At 48.7% G+C, this 22,193-nt stretch overlaps 1 protein-coding gene across 1 annotated transcript in view; it reads right to left on the bottom strand.

Annotated features, from left to right (window-relative positions):
• Positions 1-22,193, bottom strand: part of OPTC (opticin) — a 58,113-nt gene that overhangs the window by 9,538 nt on the left and 26,382 nt on the right. Inside the window, exons 2-4 of the mRNA XM_069633083.1 lie at positions 21,773-22,028; positions 20,543-20,693; positions 9,916-10,074 (exon numbers count right to left, since the gene is read on the bottom strand). Coding sequence (XP_069489184.1) covers positions 9,916-10,074; positions 20,543-20,693; positions 21,773-22,028 — 566 coding nt within the window. The remainder of the gene's footprint in view (positions 1-9,915; positions 10,075-20,542; positions 20,694-21,772; positions 22,029-22,193) is intronic.

The raw sequence follows: 22,193 nt of genomic DNA, 5'->3' as shown, positions 1-22,193 counted from the left end.
AATCTGCACCTACTCACATCCAAACACAGGAGAGTCTGCACCTACTCACATCCAAACAGAGGATAATCTGCACCTACTCACATCCATGCACAGTAGGATATGCACATACTCACATCCCTACAACGGATTATCTGCACCTTCTCACATCCATGCACAGGAGAATCTGCACCTACTCACATCCCTACAGCGGACTATCTGCATCTACTCACATCCATAGACAGGAGAATCTGCACCTACTCACATCCCTACACTGGAGTATCTTCATCTACTCACATCCTCAGACAGGAGAATCTGTATTTACTCACATCCACACACAGGAGAATCAGCACCTACTCGCTTCCCTACAGGGAAGTATTTACATCTACTCACATTCATAGACAAGAGAATCTTCATCTACTCCCATCCCTAGACAGGAGAATCTGCACCTACTCACATCCCTACACTGGAGTATCTTTATCTACTCACATCCCCAGACAGGAGAATCTGTATTTACTCACATCCATACACAGGAGAATCAGCATCTACTCGCATCCCTACACTGGAGTATCTGCACCTACCCAAATCCCTAGGCAGGACAATCTGCACCTACTCACATCCATAACCCAGGAGACTATCCACCTACTCACATCCCTACACCAGAGTATCTGCATCTACTCACATCCCCTGAGAGGAGAATCTGTATCTACTCACATCCATACACAGGAGTATCTACATCTACTCCATAGGCAGGAGAATATGCATCTACTCACATCCCCAGACGGGAGAATCTGCACCAACTCACATCCAAACACAGTAGAATATGCACCTACTCACATCCTTAGATAGGAGAATCTGCACCTACTCACATCTCTAGACGGGAGTATCTACATCTACTCACATCCCTAGATAGGAGAATCTGCACCTACACACATCTCTAGACGGGAGTATCTACATCTAATCACATCCCTAGATAGGAGAATCTGCACCTATTCACATCTCTAGACGGGAGTATCTACATCTACTCACATCCCTAAACAGGAGAATCTGCACCTACTCACATCCAAACACAGGAGAATCTGCACCTACTCACATCCCAAAACAGGAGAATCTGCACCTACTCACATCCATACACAGGAGAATCTGCACCTACTCACATCCAAACACAGGAGAATATGCACCTACTCACATCCCTAGATAGGAGAATCTGCACCTACTCACATCTCTAGACGGGAGTATCTACATCTACTCACATCCCTAGATAGGAGAATCTGCACCTACTCACATCTCTAGATGGGAGTATCTACACCTACTCACACCCCTAAACAGGAGAATCTGCACCTACTCACATCCAAACACAGGAGAATCTGCACCTACTCACATCCCAAAACAGGAGAATCTGCACCTACTCACATCCATACACAGGAGAATCTGCACCTACTCACATCCCAAAACAGGAGAATCTGCACCTACTCGCATCCAAACACAGGAGAATATGCACCTACTCACATCCCTAGATAGGAGAATCTGCACCTACTCACATCTCTAGACGGGAGTATCTACATCTACTCACATCCCTAGATAGGAGAATATGCACCTACTCACATCTCTAGACGGGAGTATCTACATCTACTCACATCCCTAAACAGGAGAATCTGCACCTACTCACATCCAAACACAGGAGAATCTGCACCTAGTCACATCCCAAAACAGGAGAATCTGCACCTACTCACATCCATACACAGGAAAATCTGCACCTACTCACATCCAAACACAGGAGAATCTGCACCTACTCACATCTCTAGACGGGAGTATCTACATCTACTCACATCCCTAGATAGGAGAATCTGCACCTACTCACATCTCTAGACGGCAGTATCTACATCTACTCACATCCTTAAACAGGAGAATATGCACCTACTCACATCCAAACACAGGAGAATCTGCACCTACTCACATCCCAAAACAGGAGAATCTGCACCTACTCACATCCCAAAACAGGAGAATCTGCACCTAGTCACATCCCAAAACAGGAGAATCTGCACCTATTCACATCCATACACACGAGAATCTGCACCTACTCACAACCAAACACAGGAGAATCTGCACCTACTCACATCCATACACAGTAGAATCTGCACCTACTCACATCCATACACAGGAGAATCTGCACCTACTCACATCCAAACACAGGATAATCTGCACCTATTCACATCCAAACACAGGAGAATCTGCACCTACTCACATCCAAACACAGGAGAATCTTGCACCTACTCAACATCCATACACAGGAGAATCTGCACCTACTCACATCCATACACAGGAGAATCTGCACCTACTCACATCCAAACACAGGAGAATCTGCACCTATTCACATCCAAACACAGGAGAATCTGCACCTACTCACATCCCAAAACAGGAGAATCTGCACCTACTCAGATCCATACACAGGAGAATCTGCACCTACTCACATCCATAGACAGGAGAATCTGCACCTACTCACATCCAAACACAGGAGAATATGCACCTACTCACATCCCTAGATAGGGGAATCTGCACCTACTCACATCTCTAGACGGGAGTATCTACATCTACTCACATCCTTAAACAGGAGAATATGCACCTACTCACATCCAAACACAGGAGAATCTGCACCTACTCACATCCCAAAACAGGAGAATCTGCACCTACTCACATCCAAACAGAGGAGAATCTGCACCTAGTCACATCCCAAAACAGGAGAATCTTGCACCTACTCACATCCATACACAGGAGAATCTGCACCTACTCACATCCATACACAGGAGAATCTGCACCTATTCACATCCAAACACAGGAGAATCTGCACCTACTCACATCCCAAAACAGGAGAATCTGCACCTACTCAGATCCATACACAGGAGAATCTGCACCTACTCACATCCATAGACAGGAGAATCTGCACCTACTCACATCCAAACACAGGAGAATATGAACCTACTCACATCCCTAGATAGGGGAATCTGCACCTACTCACATCTCTAGATGGGAGTATCTACATCTACTCACATCCCTAGATAGGAGAATCTGCACCTACTCACATCTCTAGACGGGAGTATCTACATCTACTCACATCCTTAAACAGGAGAATATGCACCTACTCACATCCAAACACAGGAGAATCTGCACCTACTCACATCCCAAAACAGGAGAATCTGCACCTACTCACATCCAAACACAGGAGAATATGCACCTACTCACATCCCTAGATAGGGGAATCTGCACCTACTCACATCTCTAGACGGGAGTATCTACATCTACTCACATCCCTAGATAGGAGAATCTGCACCTACTCACATCTCTAGACGGGAGTAGCTACATCTACTCACATCCCTAAAAAGGAGAATCTGCACCTACTCACAGCCAAACACAGGAGAATCTGCACCTACTCACATCCCAAAACTGGAGAATCTGCACCTATTCACATCCATACACAGGAGAATCTGCACCTACTCGCAACCAAACACAGGAGAATCCGCACCTATTCACATTCATACACAGGAGAATCTGCACCTACTCACATCCAAACACAGGAGAATCTGCACCTATTCACATCCAAACACAGGAGAATCTGCACCTACTCACATCCCAAAACAGGAGAATCTGCACCTACTCAGATCCATACACAGGAGAATCTGCACCTACTCACATCCCTAGATAGGGGAATCTGCACCTACTCACATCTCTAGACGGGAGTATCTACATCTACTCACATCCCTAGATAGGAGAATCTGCACCTACTCACATCTCTAGACGGGAGTATCTACATCTACTCACATCCTTAAACAGGAGAATATGCACCTAATCACATCCAAACACAGGAGAATCTGCACCTACTCACATCCCAAAACAGGAGAATCTGCACCTACTCACATCCAAACACAGGAGAATATGCACCTACTCACATCCCTAGATAGGGGAATCTGCACCTACTCACATCTCTAGACGGGAGTATCTACATCTACTCACATCCCTAGATAGGAGAATCTGCACCTACTCACATCTCTAGACGCGAGTATCTACATCTACTCACATCCTTAAACAGGAGAATATGCACCTACTCACATCCAAACACAGGAGAATCTGCACCTACTCACATCCCAAAACAGGAGAATCTGCACCTACTCACATCCAAACACAGGAGAATATGCACCTACTCACATCCCTAGATAGGGGAATCTGCACCTACTCACATCTCTAGACGGGAGTATCTACATCTACTCACATCCCTAGATAGGAGAATCTGCATCTACTCACATCTCTAGACGGGAGTAGCTACATCTACTCACATCCCTAAAAAGGAGAATCTGCACCTACTCACATCCAAACACAGGAGAATCTGCACCTACTCACATCCCAAAACTGGAGAATCTGCACCTATTCACATCCATACACAGGAGAATCTGCACCTACTCGCAACCAAACACAGGAGAATATGCACCTACTCACATCCCTAGATAGGGGAATCTGCACCTACTCACATCTCTAGACGGGAGTATCTACATCTACTCACATCCCTAGATAGGAGAATCTGCACCTACTCACATCTCTAGACGGGAGTATCTACATCTACTCACATCCTTAAACAGGAGAATATGCACCTACTCACATCCAAACACAGGAGAATCTGCACCTACTCACATCCCAAAACAGGAGAATCTGCACCTACTCACATCCAAACACAGGAGAATATGCACCTACTCACATCCCTAGATAGGGGAATCTGCACCTACTCACATCTCTAGACGGGAGTATCTACATCTACTCACATCCCTAGATAGGAGAATCTGCACCTACTCACATCTCTAGACGGGAGTAGCTACATCTACTCACATCCCTAAAAAGGAGAATCTGCACCTACTCACAGCCAAACACAGGAGAATCTGCACCTACTCACATCCCAAAACTGGAGAATCTGCACCTATTCACATCCATACACAGGAGAATCTGCACCTACTCGCAACCAAACACAGGAGAATCTGCACCTATTCACATTCATACACAGGAGAATCTGCACCTACTCACATCCAAACACAGGAGAATCTGCACCTATTCACATCCAAACACAGGAGAATCTGCACCTACTCACATCCCAAAACAGGAGAATCTGCACCTACTCAGATCCATACACAGGAGAATCTGCACCTACTCACATCCATAGACATGAGAATCTGCACCTACTCACATCCAAACACAGGAGAATATGCACCTACTCACATCCCTAGATAGGGGAATCTGCACCTACTCACATCTCTAGACGGGAGTATCTACATCTACTCACATCCCTAGATAGGAGAATCTGCACCTACTCACATCTCTAGACGGGAGTATCTACATCTACTCACATCCTTAAACAGGAGAATATGCACCTACTCACATCCAAACACAGGAGAATCTGCACCTACTCACATCCCAAAACAGGAGAATCTGCACCTACTCACATCCAAACACAGGAGAATATGCACCTACTCACATCCCTAGATAGGGGAATCTGCACCTACTCACATCTCTAGACGGGAGTATCTACATCTACTCACATCCCTAGATAGGAGAATCTGCACCTACTCACATCTCTAGACGCGAGTATCTACATCTACTCACATCCTTAAACAGGAGAATATGCACCTACTCACATCCAAACACAGGAGAATCTGCACCTACTCACATCCCAAAACAGGAGAATCTGCACCTACTCACATCCAAACACAGGAGAATATGCACCTACTCACATCCCTAGATAGGGGAATCTGCACCTACTCACATCTCTAGACGGGAGTATCTACATCTACTCACATCCCTAGATAGGAGAATCTGCATCTACTCACATCTCTAGACGGGAGTAGCTACATCTACTCACATCTCTAAAAAGGAGAATCTGCACCTACTCACATCCAAACACAGGAGAATCTGCACCTACTCACATCCCAAAACTGGAGAATCTGCACCTATTCACATCCATACACAGGAGAATCTGCACCTACTCGCAACCAAACACAGGAGAATCTGCACCTATTCACATTCATACACAGGAGAATCTGCACCTACTCACATCCATACACAGGAGAATATGCACCTACTCACATCCAAACACAGGAGAATCTGCACCTACTCACATCCATACACAGGAGAATCTGCACCTACTCACATCCATACACAGGAGAATCTGCACCTACTCACATCCAAACACAGGAGGATCTGCACCTATTCACATCCAAACACAGGAGAATCTGCACCTACTCACATCCAAACACAGGAGAATCTGCACCTACTCACATCCATACACAGGAGAATCTGCACCTACTCACATCCATACACAGGAGAATCTGCACCTACTCACATCTATACACAGGAGAATCTGCACCTACTCACATCCATACACAGGAGAATCTGCACCTACTCACATCCATACACAGGAGAATCTGCACCTACTCGCATCCAAACACAGGAGAATCTGCACCTATTCGCATCCAAACACAGGAGAATCTGCACCTACTCACATCCAAACACAGGAGAATCTTCACCTACTCCCGTCCATACACTGGAGTATATGCACCTACTCACATGCATAGACAGGAGAATCTGCACCTACTCACATCCCTAGACAAGAGTATCTGCATCTACTCACATCCCTAGACAGGAGAATCTGCACCTACTCACATCCATACACAGAAGAATCTGCATCTTCTCACATCCCTAGACAGGAGAATCTGCACCTACTCACATCCATACACAGGAGAATCTGCTTCTACTCACATCTCTAGACAGGAGGATCTGCACCTACTTGTGTCACTAGACAGGAGAATCTGCACCTACTGACATCCCTAGACAGGAGAATCTTCACCTACTCAAATCTCTAGACAGGAGTATCTACATCTACTCACATCCATACACAGGAGAATATGCACCTACTCACATCCTTAGACAGGAGTATCAACATCTACTCACATCCCTACACAGGAGTATCTGCACCTACTCACATACCTAGCTATAGAAGTCAGCATCTACTCATATCCTTAGACAGAGGGATCTACACCTACTCAAATCTCTAGACAGGAGTATCTGCCTTTACTCACATCCATAGACAGGAGAATCTGCACCTACTCGCATCCCTAGGTAGGAGTATTTGCCTCTACTCACACCCCTAGACAGGAGTATCTATATCTACTCACATCCCTACACAGGGGTATCTGCACCTACTCACATACCTAGCCTTAGAAGTCAGCATCTACTGGTATCCCTAGACAGAGGGTTCAACACCTACTCACATCCCTAGACAGGAGACTTTGCACCTACTCACATCCATACACAGCAGAATCTGCACCTACTCACATCTCTAGACAGGAGAATCTGCACCTACTCACATCCATACACAGCAGAATCTGCACCTACTCACATCCCTAGACAGGAGAATCTGCACCTACTCACATCCATACACAGGAGAATCTGCACCTACTCACATCCCTAGACAGGAGGAGCTGCCTCTACTCACATCCCAAAACAGGAGAATCTGCACCTACTCACATACATACACTGGAGTATGTGCACCTACCCACATGCATAGACAGGAGAATCTGCACCTATTCACATCCCAAGACAGGAGAATATGCACCTACTCACATCCTTAGACAGGAGTATCTACATCTACTTACATCCCTACACAGGAGCATCTGCACCTACTCACATACCTAGCTATAGAAGTCAGCATCTACTCATATCCTTAGACAGAGGGATCTACACCTACTCAAATCTCTAGACAGGAGTATCTGCCTCTACTCACATCCATAGACAGGAGAATCTGCACCTACTCACATCCCTAGATAGGAGTATTTGCCTCTACTCACACCCCTAGACAGGAGTATCTACATCTACTCACATCCCTACACAGGGGTATCTGCACCTACTCACATACCTAGCCTTGGAAGTCAGCATCTACTGGTATCCCTAGACAGAGGGTTCAACGCCTACTCATATCCCTAGACAGGAGACTCTGCACCTACTCACATCCATACACAGCAGAATCTGCACCTACTCACATCCCTAGGCAGCAGAATCTGCACCTACTCACATCCCTAGAAAGGAGAATCTGCACCTACTCACATCCATACACAGCAGAATCTGCACCTACTCACATCCCTAGGCAGGAGAATCTGCACCTACTCACATCCATACACAGGAGAATCTGCACCTACTCACATCCCTAGACAGGAGGAGCTGCCTCTACTCACATCCCTAGAGAGGAGAATCTGCACCTACTCACATCCATACACAGGAGAATCTGCATCTACTCACATCCAAACACAGGAGAATCTGCACCTACTCACATACCTAGCTATAGAAGTCAGCAACTACTCATATCCTTAGACAGAGGGATCTAGACCTACTCAAATCTCTAGACAGGAGTATCTACATCTACTCACATCCCTACACAGGGGTATCTGCACCTACTCACATACCTAGCCTTAGAAGTCAGCATCTACTGGTATCCCTAGACAGAGGGTTCAACACCTACTCACATCCCTAGAAAGGAGAATCTGCACCTACTCACATCCATACACAGCAGAATCTGAACCTACTCACATCCCTAGACAGGAGAATCTGCACCTACTCACATCCATACACAGGAGAATCTGCACCTATTCTCATCCCCAGACAGGGGAATCTGCACCTACTCACATCCCTAGACAGGAGACTCTGCACCTGCTCACATCCATACACAGGAGAATATGCACCTACTCACATCTCACATCTCTAGACAGGAGAATCTGCACCTACTCACATCTCTAGACAGGAGAATCTGCACCTACTCCCGTCCCTAGACAGGGGAATCTGCACCTACTCTCATCCCTAGACAGGAGACTCTGCACCTGCTCACATCCATACACAGGAGAATCTGCATCTACTCTCGTCCCTAGACAGGAGAATCTGCACCTACTCACATCCGTACACAGGAGAATCTGCACCTACTCCCGTCCCTAGACAGGAGAATCTGCACCTACTCCCGTCCCTAGACAGGGGAATCTGCACCTACTCTCATCCCTAGACAGGAGACTCTGCACCTGCTCACATCCATACACAGGAGAATCTGCATCTACTCTCGTCCCTAGACAGGAGAATCTGCACCTACTCACATCCATACACAGGAGAATCTGCATCTACTCACATCCCTACACAGGAGTATCTGCACCTACTCACATACCTAGCTATAGAAGTCAGCATCTACTCATATCCTTAGACAGAGGGATCTACACCTATTCAAATCTCTAGACAGGAGTATCTGCCTCTACTCACATCCATAGACAGGGGTATCTGCACCTACTCACATACCTAGCCTTAGAAGTCAGCATCTACTGGTATCCCTAGACAGAGGGTTCAACACCTACTCACATCCCTAGAAAGGAGAATCTGCACCTACTCACATCCATACACAGCAGAATCTGCACCTACTCACATCCCTAGACAGGAGAATCTGCACTTACTCACATCCATACACAGGAGAATCTGCACCTATTCTCATCCCTAGACAGGGGAATCTGCACCTACTCACATCCCTAGACAGGAGGCTCTGCACCTGCTCACATCCATACACAGGAGAATCTGCACCTACTCACATCTCACATCTCTAGACAGGAGAATCTGCACCTACTCACATCCAAACACAGGAGAATATGCACCTACTCCTGTCCCTAGACAGGAGTAGCTGGCTCTATTCCCATCCCTAGACAGGGGAATCTGCACCCTCTCACTGCTGAGTCTCCACAGCATGAGCAGGCTCTGTGAATGTTTTGGACTACATCTCCCATCAGCCCTAGCAAGCATAGTAAATGGAAAGAGGCCATGGGAGTCAGATATAAAGCAGCTGCTGTGAGCGGAGCCCCCACTCTCTCAATGAGATGGTCATACTCAGCCCAGTGAAGTCGTCAGCTCGGATGCGGGTGATCTGGTTGAAGCGGGCGTAGAGGTAGGTGGTCTCCCTTGGCAGCTTCGGGATGCTTAAGAGGTCCGCATCATCACAGTAAACAGATGTGCCCAGACACACGCACACCAGGCATGTGGGCAGCCCTGCAGAGGAAAGGAAAGGTAGAGACTGGGGTCGTGGGGTGCATCTGTCAGAGAGACATACATCACACATGCAGATCCTGTGTAAAGCAGTGCCCATGGCCACTCCATGTCTCCACCCTGGGCTCCACAGGTGGGGGCCCTGCCTGCCCCAGGAAGGAGTGGACACACACCCTGGTACCTGATGGGCATTAGAAGGGCAATTCATTGCCGGGGACCCCATTGTGCTGGAAAGCATAGACACACACATGTTGTTTGGGGAAGAGGCTTTGTGAAATAACCTGCTCTTCAGAAGCAGCCGGAAGCGGAAGTGTGAGCGGCAGAAGGCGGTGCTTGGCAAAAGCTAAACCTCTCACTTGCAGAGAGCACAGGAATACAAGAGACGATTGAGTTGAAATCTCTGCACAGCCAGTGCGATCTTCCCCTTAGGGGGATATTATCCGTATTAATGGACCGAATCTAGTCCGACTCTGGAAGGCAAATATGCAGGAGACCGCCTTGCAGCTCCGACAGAGACTTTGGTAAACGCTCGAAGAGAAGAAAGAAAGAGAGAAAGAGAGAGAAAGAGAGAGAAAGAAAGAAAAACATAGAATTAGAAAAGATGGGGAGAAACGAGAATTCAATAAGGTGCCCCTCGTCAAGGAGGCCTAGGGAAGCTGAGGGGAGAGTGATGGGACCACCGGCGGGGAGGGTCCAGAAGTGGCAGGAGCGAACATGGGGCCAGATGGAGAGAGGATTCTGTCCCCGGGTGCTGCGTTGCACAACCCCAAAATACAACCTGGACCATCAGAATCACATCTGATGTCCAAGGGACTAGAGGGGGGCAATGAGAGGGGCACATTACCAAAGAGAGAAAGTGCGAGGGGGCTTTCCTGTGGTTTATAGATGCCCTACTGATGTACCACCGGCCCCTCCGGGTATGCTGCAAACCGATATTGTGATATACCCTAAACATGTATCCACCAGGACCCTCTGGGTATGCTGCATAGAGGTATGGTCATATACCCTAAATATTTATCCACCGGGCCCCTCTGGGTATAATGCATAGAGGTATGGTGATATTCCCTTAATATACATCCACGGACCCCTCTGGTTATATTGCATACAGGTACGGTGATATACTGTTAATATGTACCCTCCAGGGCCCCTCTGTGTATATTGCATACAAGTATGGTGATATACCCTAAATAAGTATCCACCGGGACCCTCTAGGTATGCCGCATAGGGGTATGGTGATATACACTAAATATTTATCCACCGGGACCCTCCGAGTATATTGCATAAAGGTATGGTGATATATACCCTTAATATGTACCCACCGGGAAATCTGGGTACATTGCATACAGGAAAGCATTTGGCAGAGAAGGACACTTGAGGTTTTGGCGCACTGACAAAAAATAAGATGGTTGACGGGCAGCAATTGGGAGCAGTGTGTGAACACCCTGCCTAAAGTGTGCACTTAAATTGAATGTGATGAGGGTTGGTTTGCTCCCAAAGATTGCGCACACAGCCAGAAATTAAAGTGCTCAATTAAGCGTAATTTAATGCAATTCAAAAACAGCCCACACGTGTTTCGAGCAACAAGCTCTTCTTCCAAGGCTGATGAGGCTTGACACTAGCTCTGATACTGTATGTATGTGAAATATATATCCAACAGAATTACAATTGCGGCTCCGCTATATAGTCGCATGTGCGTGTTCAAACAGAGTTTCCGCCCGTACTGGTGGACTTTAATTTCTGGCTGTGTGCGCTATCTTTGAGAGCAAACCAACCCTCATCACATACATTGAATACAGGTATGATGATATACCCTTAATGTGTATCCACTGGGTCCCTATGGGTATATTACATAGAGGCATGCTGATAAACTCTAAATAAGTATCAACCGGGAACCTCCAGGTATGCTGCATAGAGGTATGGTGATATTTCCTTAACGTGTATCCACTGGACCCTTCGAGGTATATTGCATACAGGTACGGTGATATACTCTTAATATGTACCCACCAGGCCCCTCTGGGTATATTGCATACAGGTATGGTGATATACTCTTAATATGTACCCACCAGGCCCCTCTGGGTATATTACATAGAGGTATGGTGATATACCCTAATTAAGCATCGACCGGGAACCTCCAGGTATGCTGCATAGAGGTACGGTATTATTCCCTTATTGTGTATCCACCGGGCCACCCTGGGGATATTGCATACAGGGATTGTGATATACCCGTAATATGTATCCACCGGGCCCCTCCAGGTATATTGCATGTAGGTATGGTGATATAACCTAAATAAGTATCTACCGGGACCCTCTGGGTATATTGCATACAGATATGGTGATATACCCTTAATATGTACCCACCAGGCCCCTACGGGTATATTGCATACAGGTCTGGTCATATACCATACATATGTATCCACCGGCCCCTCTGGGTATATTGCATACAGGTATCTTGATATTCACTTAATAAGTATGCACCAGGCCCCTCCGCATATTTGGCATACAGGAATGGTGATAAACCCTTAATGTGTATCCACATGGCCCCTCCGGGTATATTGCATACAGTTATGGTGATATACCTTAAATAAGTATCCACCGGGACCCTCTGGGAATATTGCATAGAGGTACAATGATATACCCTGAATAAGTATCTCCTGGTACCCTCCAGGTATATTGAATACAGGTATGGCGATACACCCTTAATATGTACCCACCGGAGGCTATGGGTACATTGCATACACTTCTCTCTCTTTTGGTCATTTTTTCAAGGCAATGGACAGCCTCAGTGCCACAGGATCTGACAGTGCAGCCTTTTGAGCACAGTCACCATCTTTAAATCTGTACACAGTTAATTTCGATTCGCCAACAGTTGTTTCAAGGCTGTATTCTCATATAGTAAACCATACAGTTATGGTGATATTCCCTTAATAAGTATCCACCGGGCCCCTCTGGGTATACTGCATACATGTATGATGATATACTCTTAATATATACCCACCAGGCCCCTCTGGGTATATTGTATAGAGGTCTGGTGCTATAGCCTGAATAAGTATCCACTGGGTACCTCCAGGTATGCTGCATAGAGGTACGGTGATATTTTCTTAATGTGTATCCACCGGCCCCCTCTGAGTATATTGCATACAGGGATGGTGATATACCTGTAATATGTATCCATCGGTCCCCTCCAGGTATATTGCTTACAGGTATGGTGATATTCCCTTAATAAGTATCCACCAGGCCCCTCTGGGTTTATTGCACACAGGTATGGTGATATACTCTTAATATGTACCCACCAGGCCCCTCTAGGTATATTGCCTACCAGTACGGTGACATACTATTAAAATGTATCCACCGGGCCCCTCCAGGTATATTGCATAGAGGTATGGTGATATACCCTAAATAAGTATCCACCGGGGCCCTCAGGGTATATTGCATAGAGGTACAGTGATACCCTGAATAAGTATCCACCGGGACCATCCGGGTATGGTGACATACCCTAAATAAGTATCCACCGGGCCCCTCCTGGTATGCTGCATACAGGTATGATGATATGCCCTTAGTGTGTATCCACCCGGTCCCTCCGGGTATATTGCATACAGGTATGGTGATATACTCTAAATATGTACCCACCGGGCCCCTCTAGGTATATTGCCTACCGGTATGGTGACATACCCTTTATATGTATCCACCGGGCCCCTACGGGTATACTGCATACAGGTATGATGATATGCCTTTAGTGTGTATCCACCCAGTCCCTCCGGGTATATTGCCTACCGGTATGGTGACATACCCTTTATATGTACCCACCGGGCCCCTCCGGGTATACTGCATACAGGTATGATGATATGCCCTTAGTGTGTATCCACCCGGTCCCTCCGGGTATATTGCATACAGGTATGGTGATATGCCCTTAGTGTGTATCCACCGGGCCCCTCCGGGTATATTGCATAGAGGTACAGTGAAACCCTGAATAAGTATCCACGGGGCCCTCAGGGTATATTGCATAGAGGTACAGTGATACCCTGAATAAGTATCCACCGGGCCCTCAGGGTATATTGCATAGAGGTATAGTGATACCCTGAATAAGTATCCACCCGGTCCCTCCGGGTATATTGCCGACAGGTATGGTGACATACCCTTTATATGTATCCACCCGGTACCTCCGGGTATATTGCCTACAGGTATGGTGACATACCCTTTATATGTATCCACCGGGCCCCTCCGGGTATACTGCATAGAGGTAAGGTGACCGGGCCCCTCCGGGTATACTGCCTACCCGTATGGTGACATACCCTTTATATGTATCCACCGGGCCCCTCCGGGTATACTGCCTACCGGTATGGTGACATACCCATTATATGTATCCACCGGGCCCCTCCGGGTATACTGCCTACCGGTATGGTGACATACCCTTTATATGTATCCACCGGGCCCCTCTGGGTATACTGCATAGAGGTAAGGTGACATACCCTTTATATGTATCCACCGGGCCCCTCCGGGTATATTGCCTACCGGTATGGTGACATACCCTTTATATGTACCCACCGGGCCCCTCCGGGCCCCTCCGGGCCCCTCCGGATATACTGCATACAGGTATGATGATATGCCCTTAGTCTGTATCCACCCGGTCCCTCCGGGTATATTGCATACAGGTATGGTGATATGCCCTTAGTGTGTATCCACCGGGCCCCTCCGGGTATATTGCATAGAGGTAATGTGATACCCTGAATAAGTATCCACCGGGCCCTCAGGGTATATTGCATAGAGGTACAGTGATACCCTGAATAAGTATCCACCGGGCCCTCAGGGTATATTGCATAGAGGTATAGTGATACCCTGAATAAGTATCCACCCGGTCCCTCCGGGTATATTGCCGACAGGTATGGTGACATACCCTTTATATGTATCCACCCGGTCCCTCCGGGTATATTGCCTACAGGTATGGTGACATACCCTTTATATGTATCCACCGGGCCCCTCCGGATATACTGCATAGAGGTAAGGTGACATACCCTTTATATGTATCCACCGGGCCCCTCCGGGTATACTGCCTACCGGTATGGTGACATACCCTTTATATGTATCCACCGGGCCCCTCCGGGTATACTGCCTACCGGTATGGTGACATACCCATTATATGTATCCACCGGGCCCCTTCGGGTATACTGCCTACCGGTATGGTGGCATACCCTTTATATGTATCCACCGGGCCCCTCCGGGTATACTGCCTACCGGTATGGTGGCATACCCTTTATATGTATCCACCGGGCCCCTCCGGGTATACTGCCTACCGGTATGGTGGCATACCCTTTATATGTATCCACCGGGCCCCTCCGGGTATACTGCCTACCGGTATGGTGGCATACCCTTTATATGTATCCACCGGGCCCCTCCGGGTATACTGCATAGAGGTAAGGTGGCATACCCTTTATATGTATCCACCGGGCCCCTCCGGGTATACTGCATAGAGGTAAGGTGGCATACCCTTTATATGTATCCACCGGGCCCCTCCGGGTATACTGCATAGAGGTAAGGTGGCATACCCTCTATATGTATCCACCGGGCCCCTCCGGGTATACTGCATAGAGGTAAGGTGGCATACCCTTTATATGTATCCACCGGGCCCCTCCGGGTATACTGCATAGAGGTAAGGTGGCATACCCTTTATATGTATCCACCGGGCCCCTCCGGGTATACTGCATAGAGGTAAGGTGACATACTCTTTATATGTATCCACCGGGCCCCTCCGGGTATACTGCACCCCTTTATAAGTATCCACCGGGCCCCTCCGGGTATACTGCATAGAGGTAAGGTGGCATACCCTTTATATGTATCCACCGGGCACCTCCGGGTATACTGCATAGAGGTAAGACCCTTTATATGTATCCACCGGGCCCCGGGCCCCTCCGGGTATACTGCATAGAGGTAAGGTGACATACCCTTTATAGGTATCCACCGGGCCCCTCCGGGTATACTGCATAGAGGTAAGGTGGCATACTCTTTATAAGTATCCACCGGGCCCCTCCGGATATACTGCCTAACGGTATGGTGGCATACCCTTTATATGTATCCACCGGGCCCCTCCGGGTATACTGCATAGAGGTAAGGTGACATACCCTTTATATGTATCCACCGGGCCCCTCCGGGTATACTGCCTACCCGTATGGTGACATACCCTTTATATGTATCCACCGGGCCCCTCCGGGTATACTGCCTACCGGTATGGTGACATACCCATTATATGTATCCACCGGGCCCCTCCGGGTATACTGCCTACCGGTATGGTGACATACCCTTTATATGTATCCACCGGGCCCCTCCGGGTATACTGCATAGAGGTAAGGTGACATACCCTTTATATGTATCCACCGGGCCCCTCCGGGTATATTGCCTACCGGTATGGTGACATACCCTTTATATGTACCCACCGGGCCCCTCCGGGCCCCTCCGGGTATACTGCATACAGGTATGATGATATGCCCTTAGTCTGTATCCACCCGGTCCATCCGGGTATATTGCATACAGGTATGGTGATATGCCCTTAGTGTGTATCCACCGGGCCCCTCCGGGTATATTGCATAGAGGTACAGTGATACCCTGAATAAGTATCCACCGGGCCCTCAGGGTATATTGCATAGAGGTACAGTGATACCCTGAATAAGTATCCACCGGGCCCTCAGGGTATATTGCATAGAGGTATAGTGATACCCTGAATAAGTATCCACCCGGTCCCTCCGGGTATATTGCCGACAGGTATGGTGACATACCCTTTATATGTATCCACCCGGTCCCTCCGGGTATATTGCCTACAGGTATGGTGACATACCCTTTATATGTATCCACCGGGCCCCTCCGGATATACTGCATAGAGGTAAGGTGACATACCCTTTATATGTATCCACCGGGCCCCTCCGGGTATACTGCCTACCGGTATGGTGACATACCCTTTATATGTATCCACCGGGCCCCTCCGGGTATACTGCCTACCGGTATGGTGACATACCCATTATATGTATCCACCGGGCCCCTTCGGGTATACTGCCTACCGGTATGGTGGCATACCCTTTATATGTATCCACCGGGCCCCTCCGGGTATACTGCCTACCGGTATGGTGGCATACCCTTTATATGTATCCACCGGGCCCCTCCGGGTATACTGCCTACCGGTATGGTGGCATACCCTTTATATGTATCCACCGGGCCCCTCCGGGTATACTGCCTACCGGTATGGTGGCATACCCTTTATATGTATCCACCGGGCCCCTCCGGGTATACTGCATAGAGGTAAGGTGGCATACCCTTTATATGTATCCACCGGGCCCCTCCGGGTATACTGCATAGAGGTAAGGTGGCATACCCTTTATATGTATCCACCGGGCCCCTCCGGGTATACTGCATTGAGGTAAGGTGGCATACCCTCTATATGTATCCACCGGGCCCCTCCGGGTATACTGCATAGAGGTAAGGTGGCATACCCTTTATATGTATCCACCGGGCCCCTCCGGGTATACTGCATAGAGGTAAGGTGACATACTCTTTATATGTATCCACCGGGCCCCTCCGGGTATACTGCACCCCTTTATAAGTATCCACCGGGCCCCTCCGGGTATACTGCATAGAGGTAAGGTGGCATACCCTTTATATGTATCCACCGGGCACCTCCGGGTATACTGCATAGAGGTAAGACCCTTTATATGTATCCACCGGGCCCCGGGCCCCTCCGGTTATACTGCATAGAGGTAAGGTGACATACCCTTTATAGGTATCCACCGGGCCCCTCCGGGTATACTGCATAGAGGTAAGGTGGCATACTCTTTATAAGTATCCACCGGGCCCCTCCGGATATACTGCCTAACGGTATGGTGGCATACCCTTTATATGTATCCACCGGGCCCCTCCGGGTATACTGCATAGAGGTAAGGTGACATACCCTTTATATGTATCCACCGGGCCCCTCCGGGTATACTGCATAGAGGTAAGGTTACATACCCTTTATATGTATCCACCGGGCCCCTCCGGGTATACTGCATAGAGGTAAGGTGACATACTCTTTATATGTATCCACCGGGCCCCTCCGGGTATACTGCCTAACGGTATGGTGGCATACCCTTTATATGTATCCACCGAGCCCCTCCGGGTATACTGCATAGAGGTAAGGTGACATACCCTTTATATGTATCCACCGGGCCCCTCCGGGTATACTGCATAGAGGTAAGGTGACATACCCTTTATATGTATCCACCGGGCCCCTCCGGGTATACTGCATAGAGGTAAGGTGACATACCCTTTATATGTATCCACCGGGCCCCTCCGGGTATACTGCATAGAGGTAAGGTGACATACCCTTTATATGTATCCACCGGGCCCCTCCGGGTATACTGCATAGAGGTAAGGTGGCATACCCTTTATATGTATCCACCGGGCCCCTCCGGGTATACTGCATAGAGGTAAGGTGACATACCCTTTATATGTATCCACCGGGCCCCTCCGGGTATACTGCATAGAGGTAAGGTGACATACCCTTTATATGTATCCACCGGGCCCCTCCGGGTATACTGCATAGAGGTAAGGTGACATACCCTTTATATGTATCCACCGGGCCCCTCCGGGTATACTGCATAGAGGTAAGGTGGCATACCCTTTATATGTATCCACCGGGCCCCTCCGGGTATACTGCATAGAGGTAAGGTGACATACCCTTTATATGTATCCACCGGGCCCCTCCGGGTATACGGCATACCCTTTATATGTATCCACCGGGCCCCTCCGGGTATACGGCATACCCTTTATATGTATCCACCGGGCCCCTCCGGGTATACTGCAATCAGAAATGGTGATTAAAGCCTGAAGTAATTACTTGGAAATGTCATCGACAAAATATAGGGATGTGTGGGTAGGTGGCAAGAAGGGGGTGGGGAGTAATGAAAGGGAAGGGGGTCGTGGTGGGGACCCTCCACATAAAAATACAGAAATCAATGACACATTTCGAAGCAATTAGTTCTTGATAAAGTGCCATGAAGCAATACTGCCAGCGAAGTGGCACAGAACCCAGGCATGTGTTCCTGGTTGGTTGGCCATGTAATGACCGGCGAGCCATGAGCCGCGCCGAAGAGTAATAGGGTCATCAGGACACAGTGAAAAGCTGGGAGGAGATCTATGCACAGGACAGTCATTACTTCCCAATGGCATCGGAAAATATGGGTATGTGTGGGTAGGTGGCAAGAAGGGGGTGGGGAGGGTTTGGGGTAGTGATCGTAATGAAGGGGATGGGTGGGTATGGGCACCCCCAAATAAAAAAAAGATAATGGGTGAAAAATGTAAAGTAATTACTTTGTGGTAAATTACCTATCGGCGAAGTGACATGGAGCCGTTTGGGGAAGTCTAAAAACCACCAAGCTGTGGATCTGAACCCATTAATCCACGGGCCCGGCGCGCACTATAAATGAATAAACTGTTACAATTAACAATTTCCAAACCTTCACGTGCACTGTAATCCATTCCATGCTCCACTCCAGCTATTCCTCAATGCGGCTCAAGGCACCCCGGTCATTATATAACCAACCAACCAACCAACCGGAAACAATTGCCTGAATTGCTCCCAAGCACCCAGAGTGTTAGGAAGGCCCATGTAACTGACTTGGGGGTGTCTTTGAAAGAGTTCTCTGTGCTAACTTCCTGCCTGGCTACGTCCGCATCCTTGAGTCCAGGGGTGGAGAGCAACCTCTCACCCTTCAGAGGCCTCGGCCTACTAAGCACCACACTGTTGAGAGCGAGGGATCATGGGAGTTGTAGGGAAAAACATTGCAAGGGTGACCAGTTGCCTACCCCTGCGCTAGACTGTTTTCAATACTTCAAACATCCACCCTGTCTCCTGAAATGTTTCCTACTGTTAAACCATGTTTCTGTCCTCCCTCTTGTCCACTTTCTTCCTTCTGCTCGACTTCCATAACATAGATCTCTTCCCAGCTTTTGACACCAGGATCTCCGGGTCTGCTTCCAGACACTATGCTCCCTGCTTGTAGTCAACCTAACACGCTTCTTGTGAGCCTGTGTCAAAGCTTTTGTCATCTTTTTACATTCACTCACTTGTTTGAAAGCTAGTTTTATCTGCATGTGCCAGCAGGCTACTGCCTGTTGCCTCTTCCTCTGCTAGCTGGCTACTTCCTGTTGCCTCTTCCTGTGCCAGCTGGCTACGGCGTGTTGCTTCTTCCTGTGCTAGCTGGCTACTTCCTGTTGCCTCTTCCTGTGCCCACTGGCTACGGCGTGTTGCCTCTTCCTGTGCTAGCTTGTTACTTCCTGTTGCCTCTTCCTGTGCTAGCTTGCTACTTCCTGTTGCCCCTTCCTGTGCTAGCTGGCTACTTCCTGTTGCCTCTTCCTGTGCCATACTGGCTACTGCCTGTTGCCTCTTCCTGTGCAGCCGGGGACTGCTATCCACCCTTCTCCTGGTGCCTGGTCCCTAGTGGTCGTTACTCACCCTGCTCGGTCATGCCGCCAAAGAGGTCCAGTTCCTCTCTATTAATGCTAGTGGCAAGCGGAGCCTTAGGCATTGAGGGCCTGGAAGTAGGAGCGAAGCGTGTGGTACTCTCTTGTTTCTTTGACGGGGAAGCCAGCGTGCCAACCTCAATCTAGGCAAAAACAAGAAGTGAGGAGATCATTAATGAGGAAGAACCATACCCGCCCTCTGGGGCAGAGAGAAGAGGCGTCTCTCAGCGAGAACTACAAGCGCCATCTGGGGCAACATGGGGCCTATCAGCGAGATACATAGGTGTCCTTCAGGGAGGGAGGGGGTCTATCAGTGAAAACCACAGGTGCCCCCTGGGGGAAGGAGGGGTCTCTCAGTGAGAAACATAGGTGCCCTCTGGGGGGAGGAGGGGGTCTATCAGTGAGAACCACAGATGCCCCCTGGGGGGAGGAGGGGCTCTATCAGTGAGAACCACAGGTGCCCTCTGGGGGGAGGAGGGGGTCTATCAGTGAGAACCACAGGTGCCCTCTTGGGGAGGAGGGGGTCTATCAGTGAGAACCACAGGTGTCGCCTAGGGAGCATGGGGGGTCTATCAGGGGGACATCAGGGGTGTGGCTGGACATCATTGAGGTCCATTGCTGGACCTTTGCGTGGGTTGGGTTCCACTATTGGAACATCTGGGGTTCCACTATTGGAACATCGGGGTGTGGCTAGACATCATTGAGGGCCATTGCTAGACCTGTGGGCCATTGCTAGACCTGTGCCTGGGTTCCACTATTGGAACATCAGGGGTGCGGCTGGACAGCATTGAGGTCCATTGCTAGGCCTGTGCGTGGGTTCTACTATTGGAACATCGGGAGTGCGGCTGGACAGCATTGAGGTCCATTGCTAGGCCTGTGCGTGGGTTCTACTATTGGAACATCGGGAGTGCGGCTGGACAGCATTGAGGTCCATTACTGGACCTTTACTTGGGTTCCACTATTGGAACATCGGGGGTGCGGCTGGACATCATTGAGGTCCATTGCTGCACATTTACGTGGGTTCCACTATTGGAACATTGGGGTGCGGCTGGACAGCATTGCGGTCCTTTGCTGGACCTGTGCGTGGGTTCCACTATTGGAACATCAGGGGTGCGGCTGGACAGCATTGAGGTCCATTTCTAGACCTGTGCTTGCGTTCCACTATTGCAACATCAGGGGTGTGGAATGACAGCATTGAGGAACATAGGAAGAGGGTCCCTACCTTTGACCCAGGGTCTCCGTAATCATATAAGTCTTCATAGTTGCTCAAGTCGATGACTTCGCCATAGTTGTCCAGGTTTAGGTCATAGTTCTCCAGAATGAGGTCTTCGTAGGTGCTCACCTCACCGGACTTAGCTTTCGCCGCCTTGGCTTTCTCTGTTTTCCGTTTACCGCCCCCCCTGGCTGGAAGAGCCGAGGTCAGGCTCATTGCAAGAGATAGCGCATAGAAGCTGGCAATGAGGATCTTCATTCTGCCTCTGTGGAGAAAGAAAATATTGAGGGCCTTTAAGAGTAGTAAGGAAGCAGCCATGGTCTTCCTGGTTCTTCAACCGCGTGTGACTACACAGTTTGGATAGGAGACCAGATATGTATGAGGGTATTTCTAACACACCACCCAGATGCAACAAGTTATCCTCACAGAC

The sequence above is a fragment of the Ambystoma mexicanum genome, chromosome 13, assembly GCF_040938575.1.
Source record: "Ambystoma mexicanum isolate Mex_15411 chromosome 13, UKY_AmexF1_1, whole genome shotgun sequence".
In the NCBI taxonomy this organism is placed as follows: domain Eukaryota; kingdom Metazoa; phylum Chordata; class Amphibia; order Caudata; family Ambystomatidae; genus Ambystoma; species Ambystoma mexicanum.
This window is presented reverse-complemented; position numbering and strand designations above follow the sequence as displayed.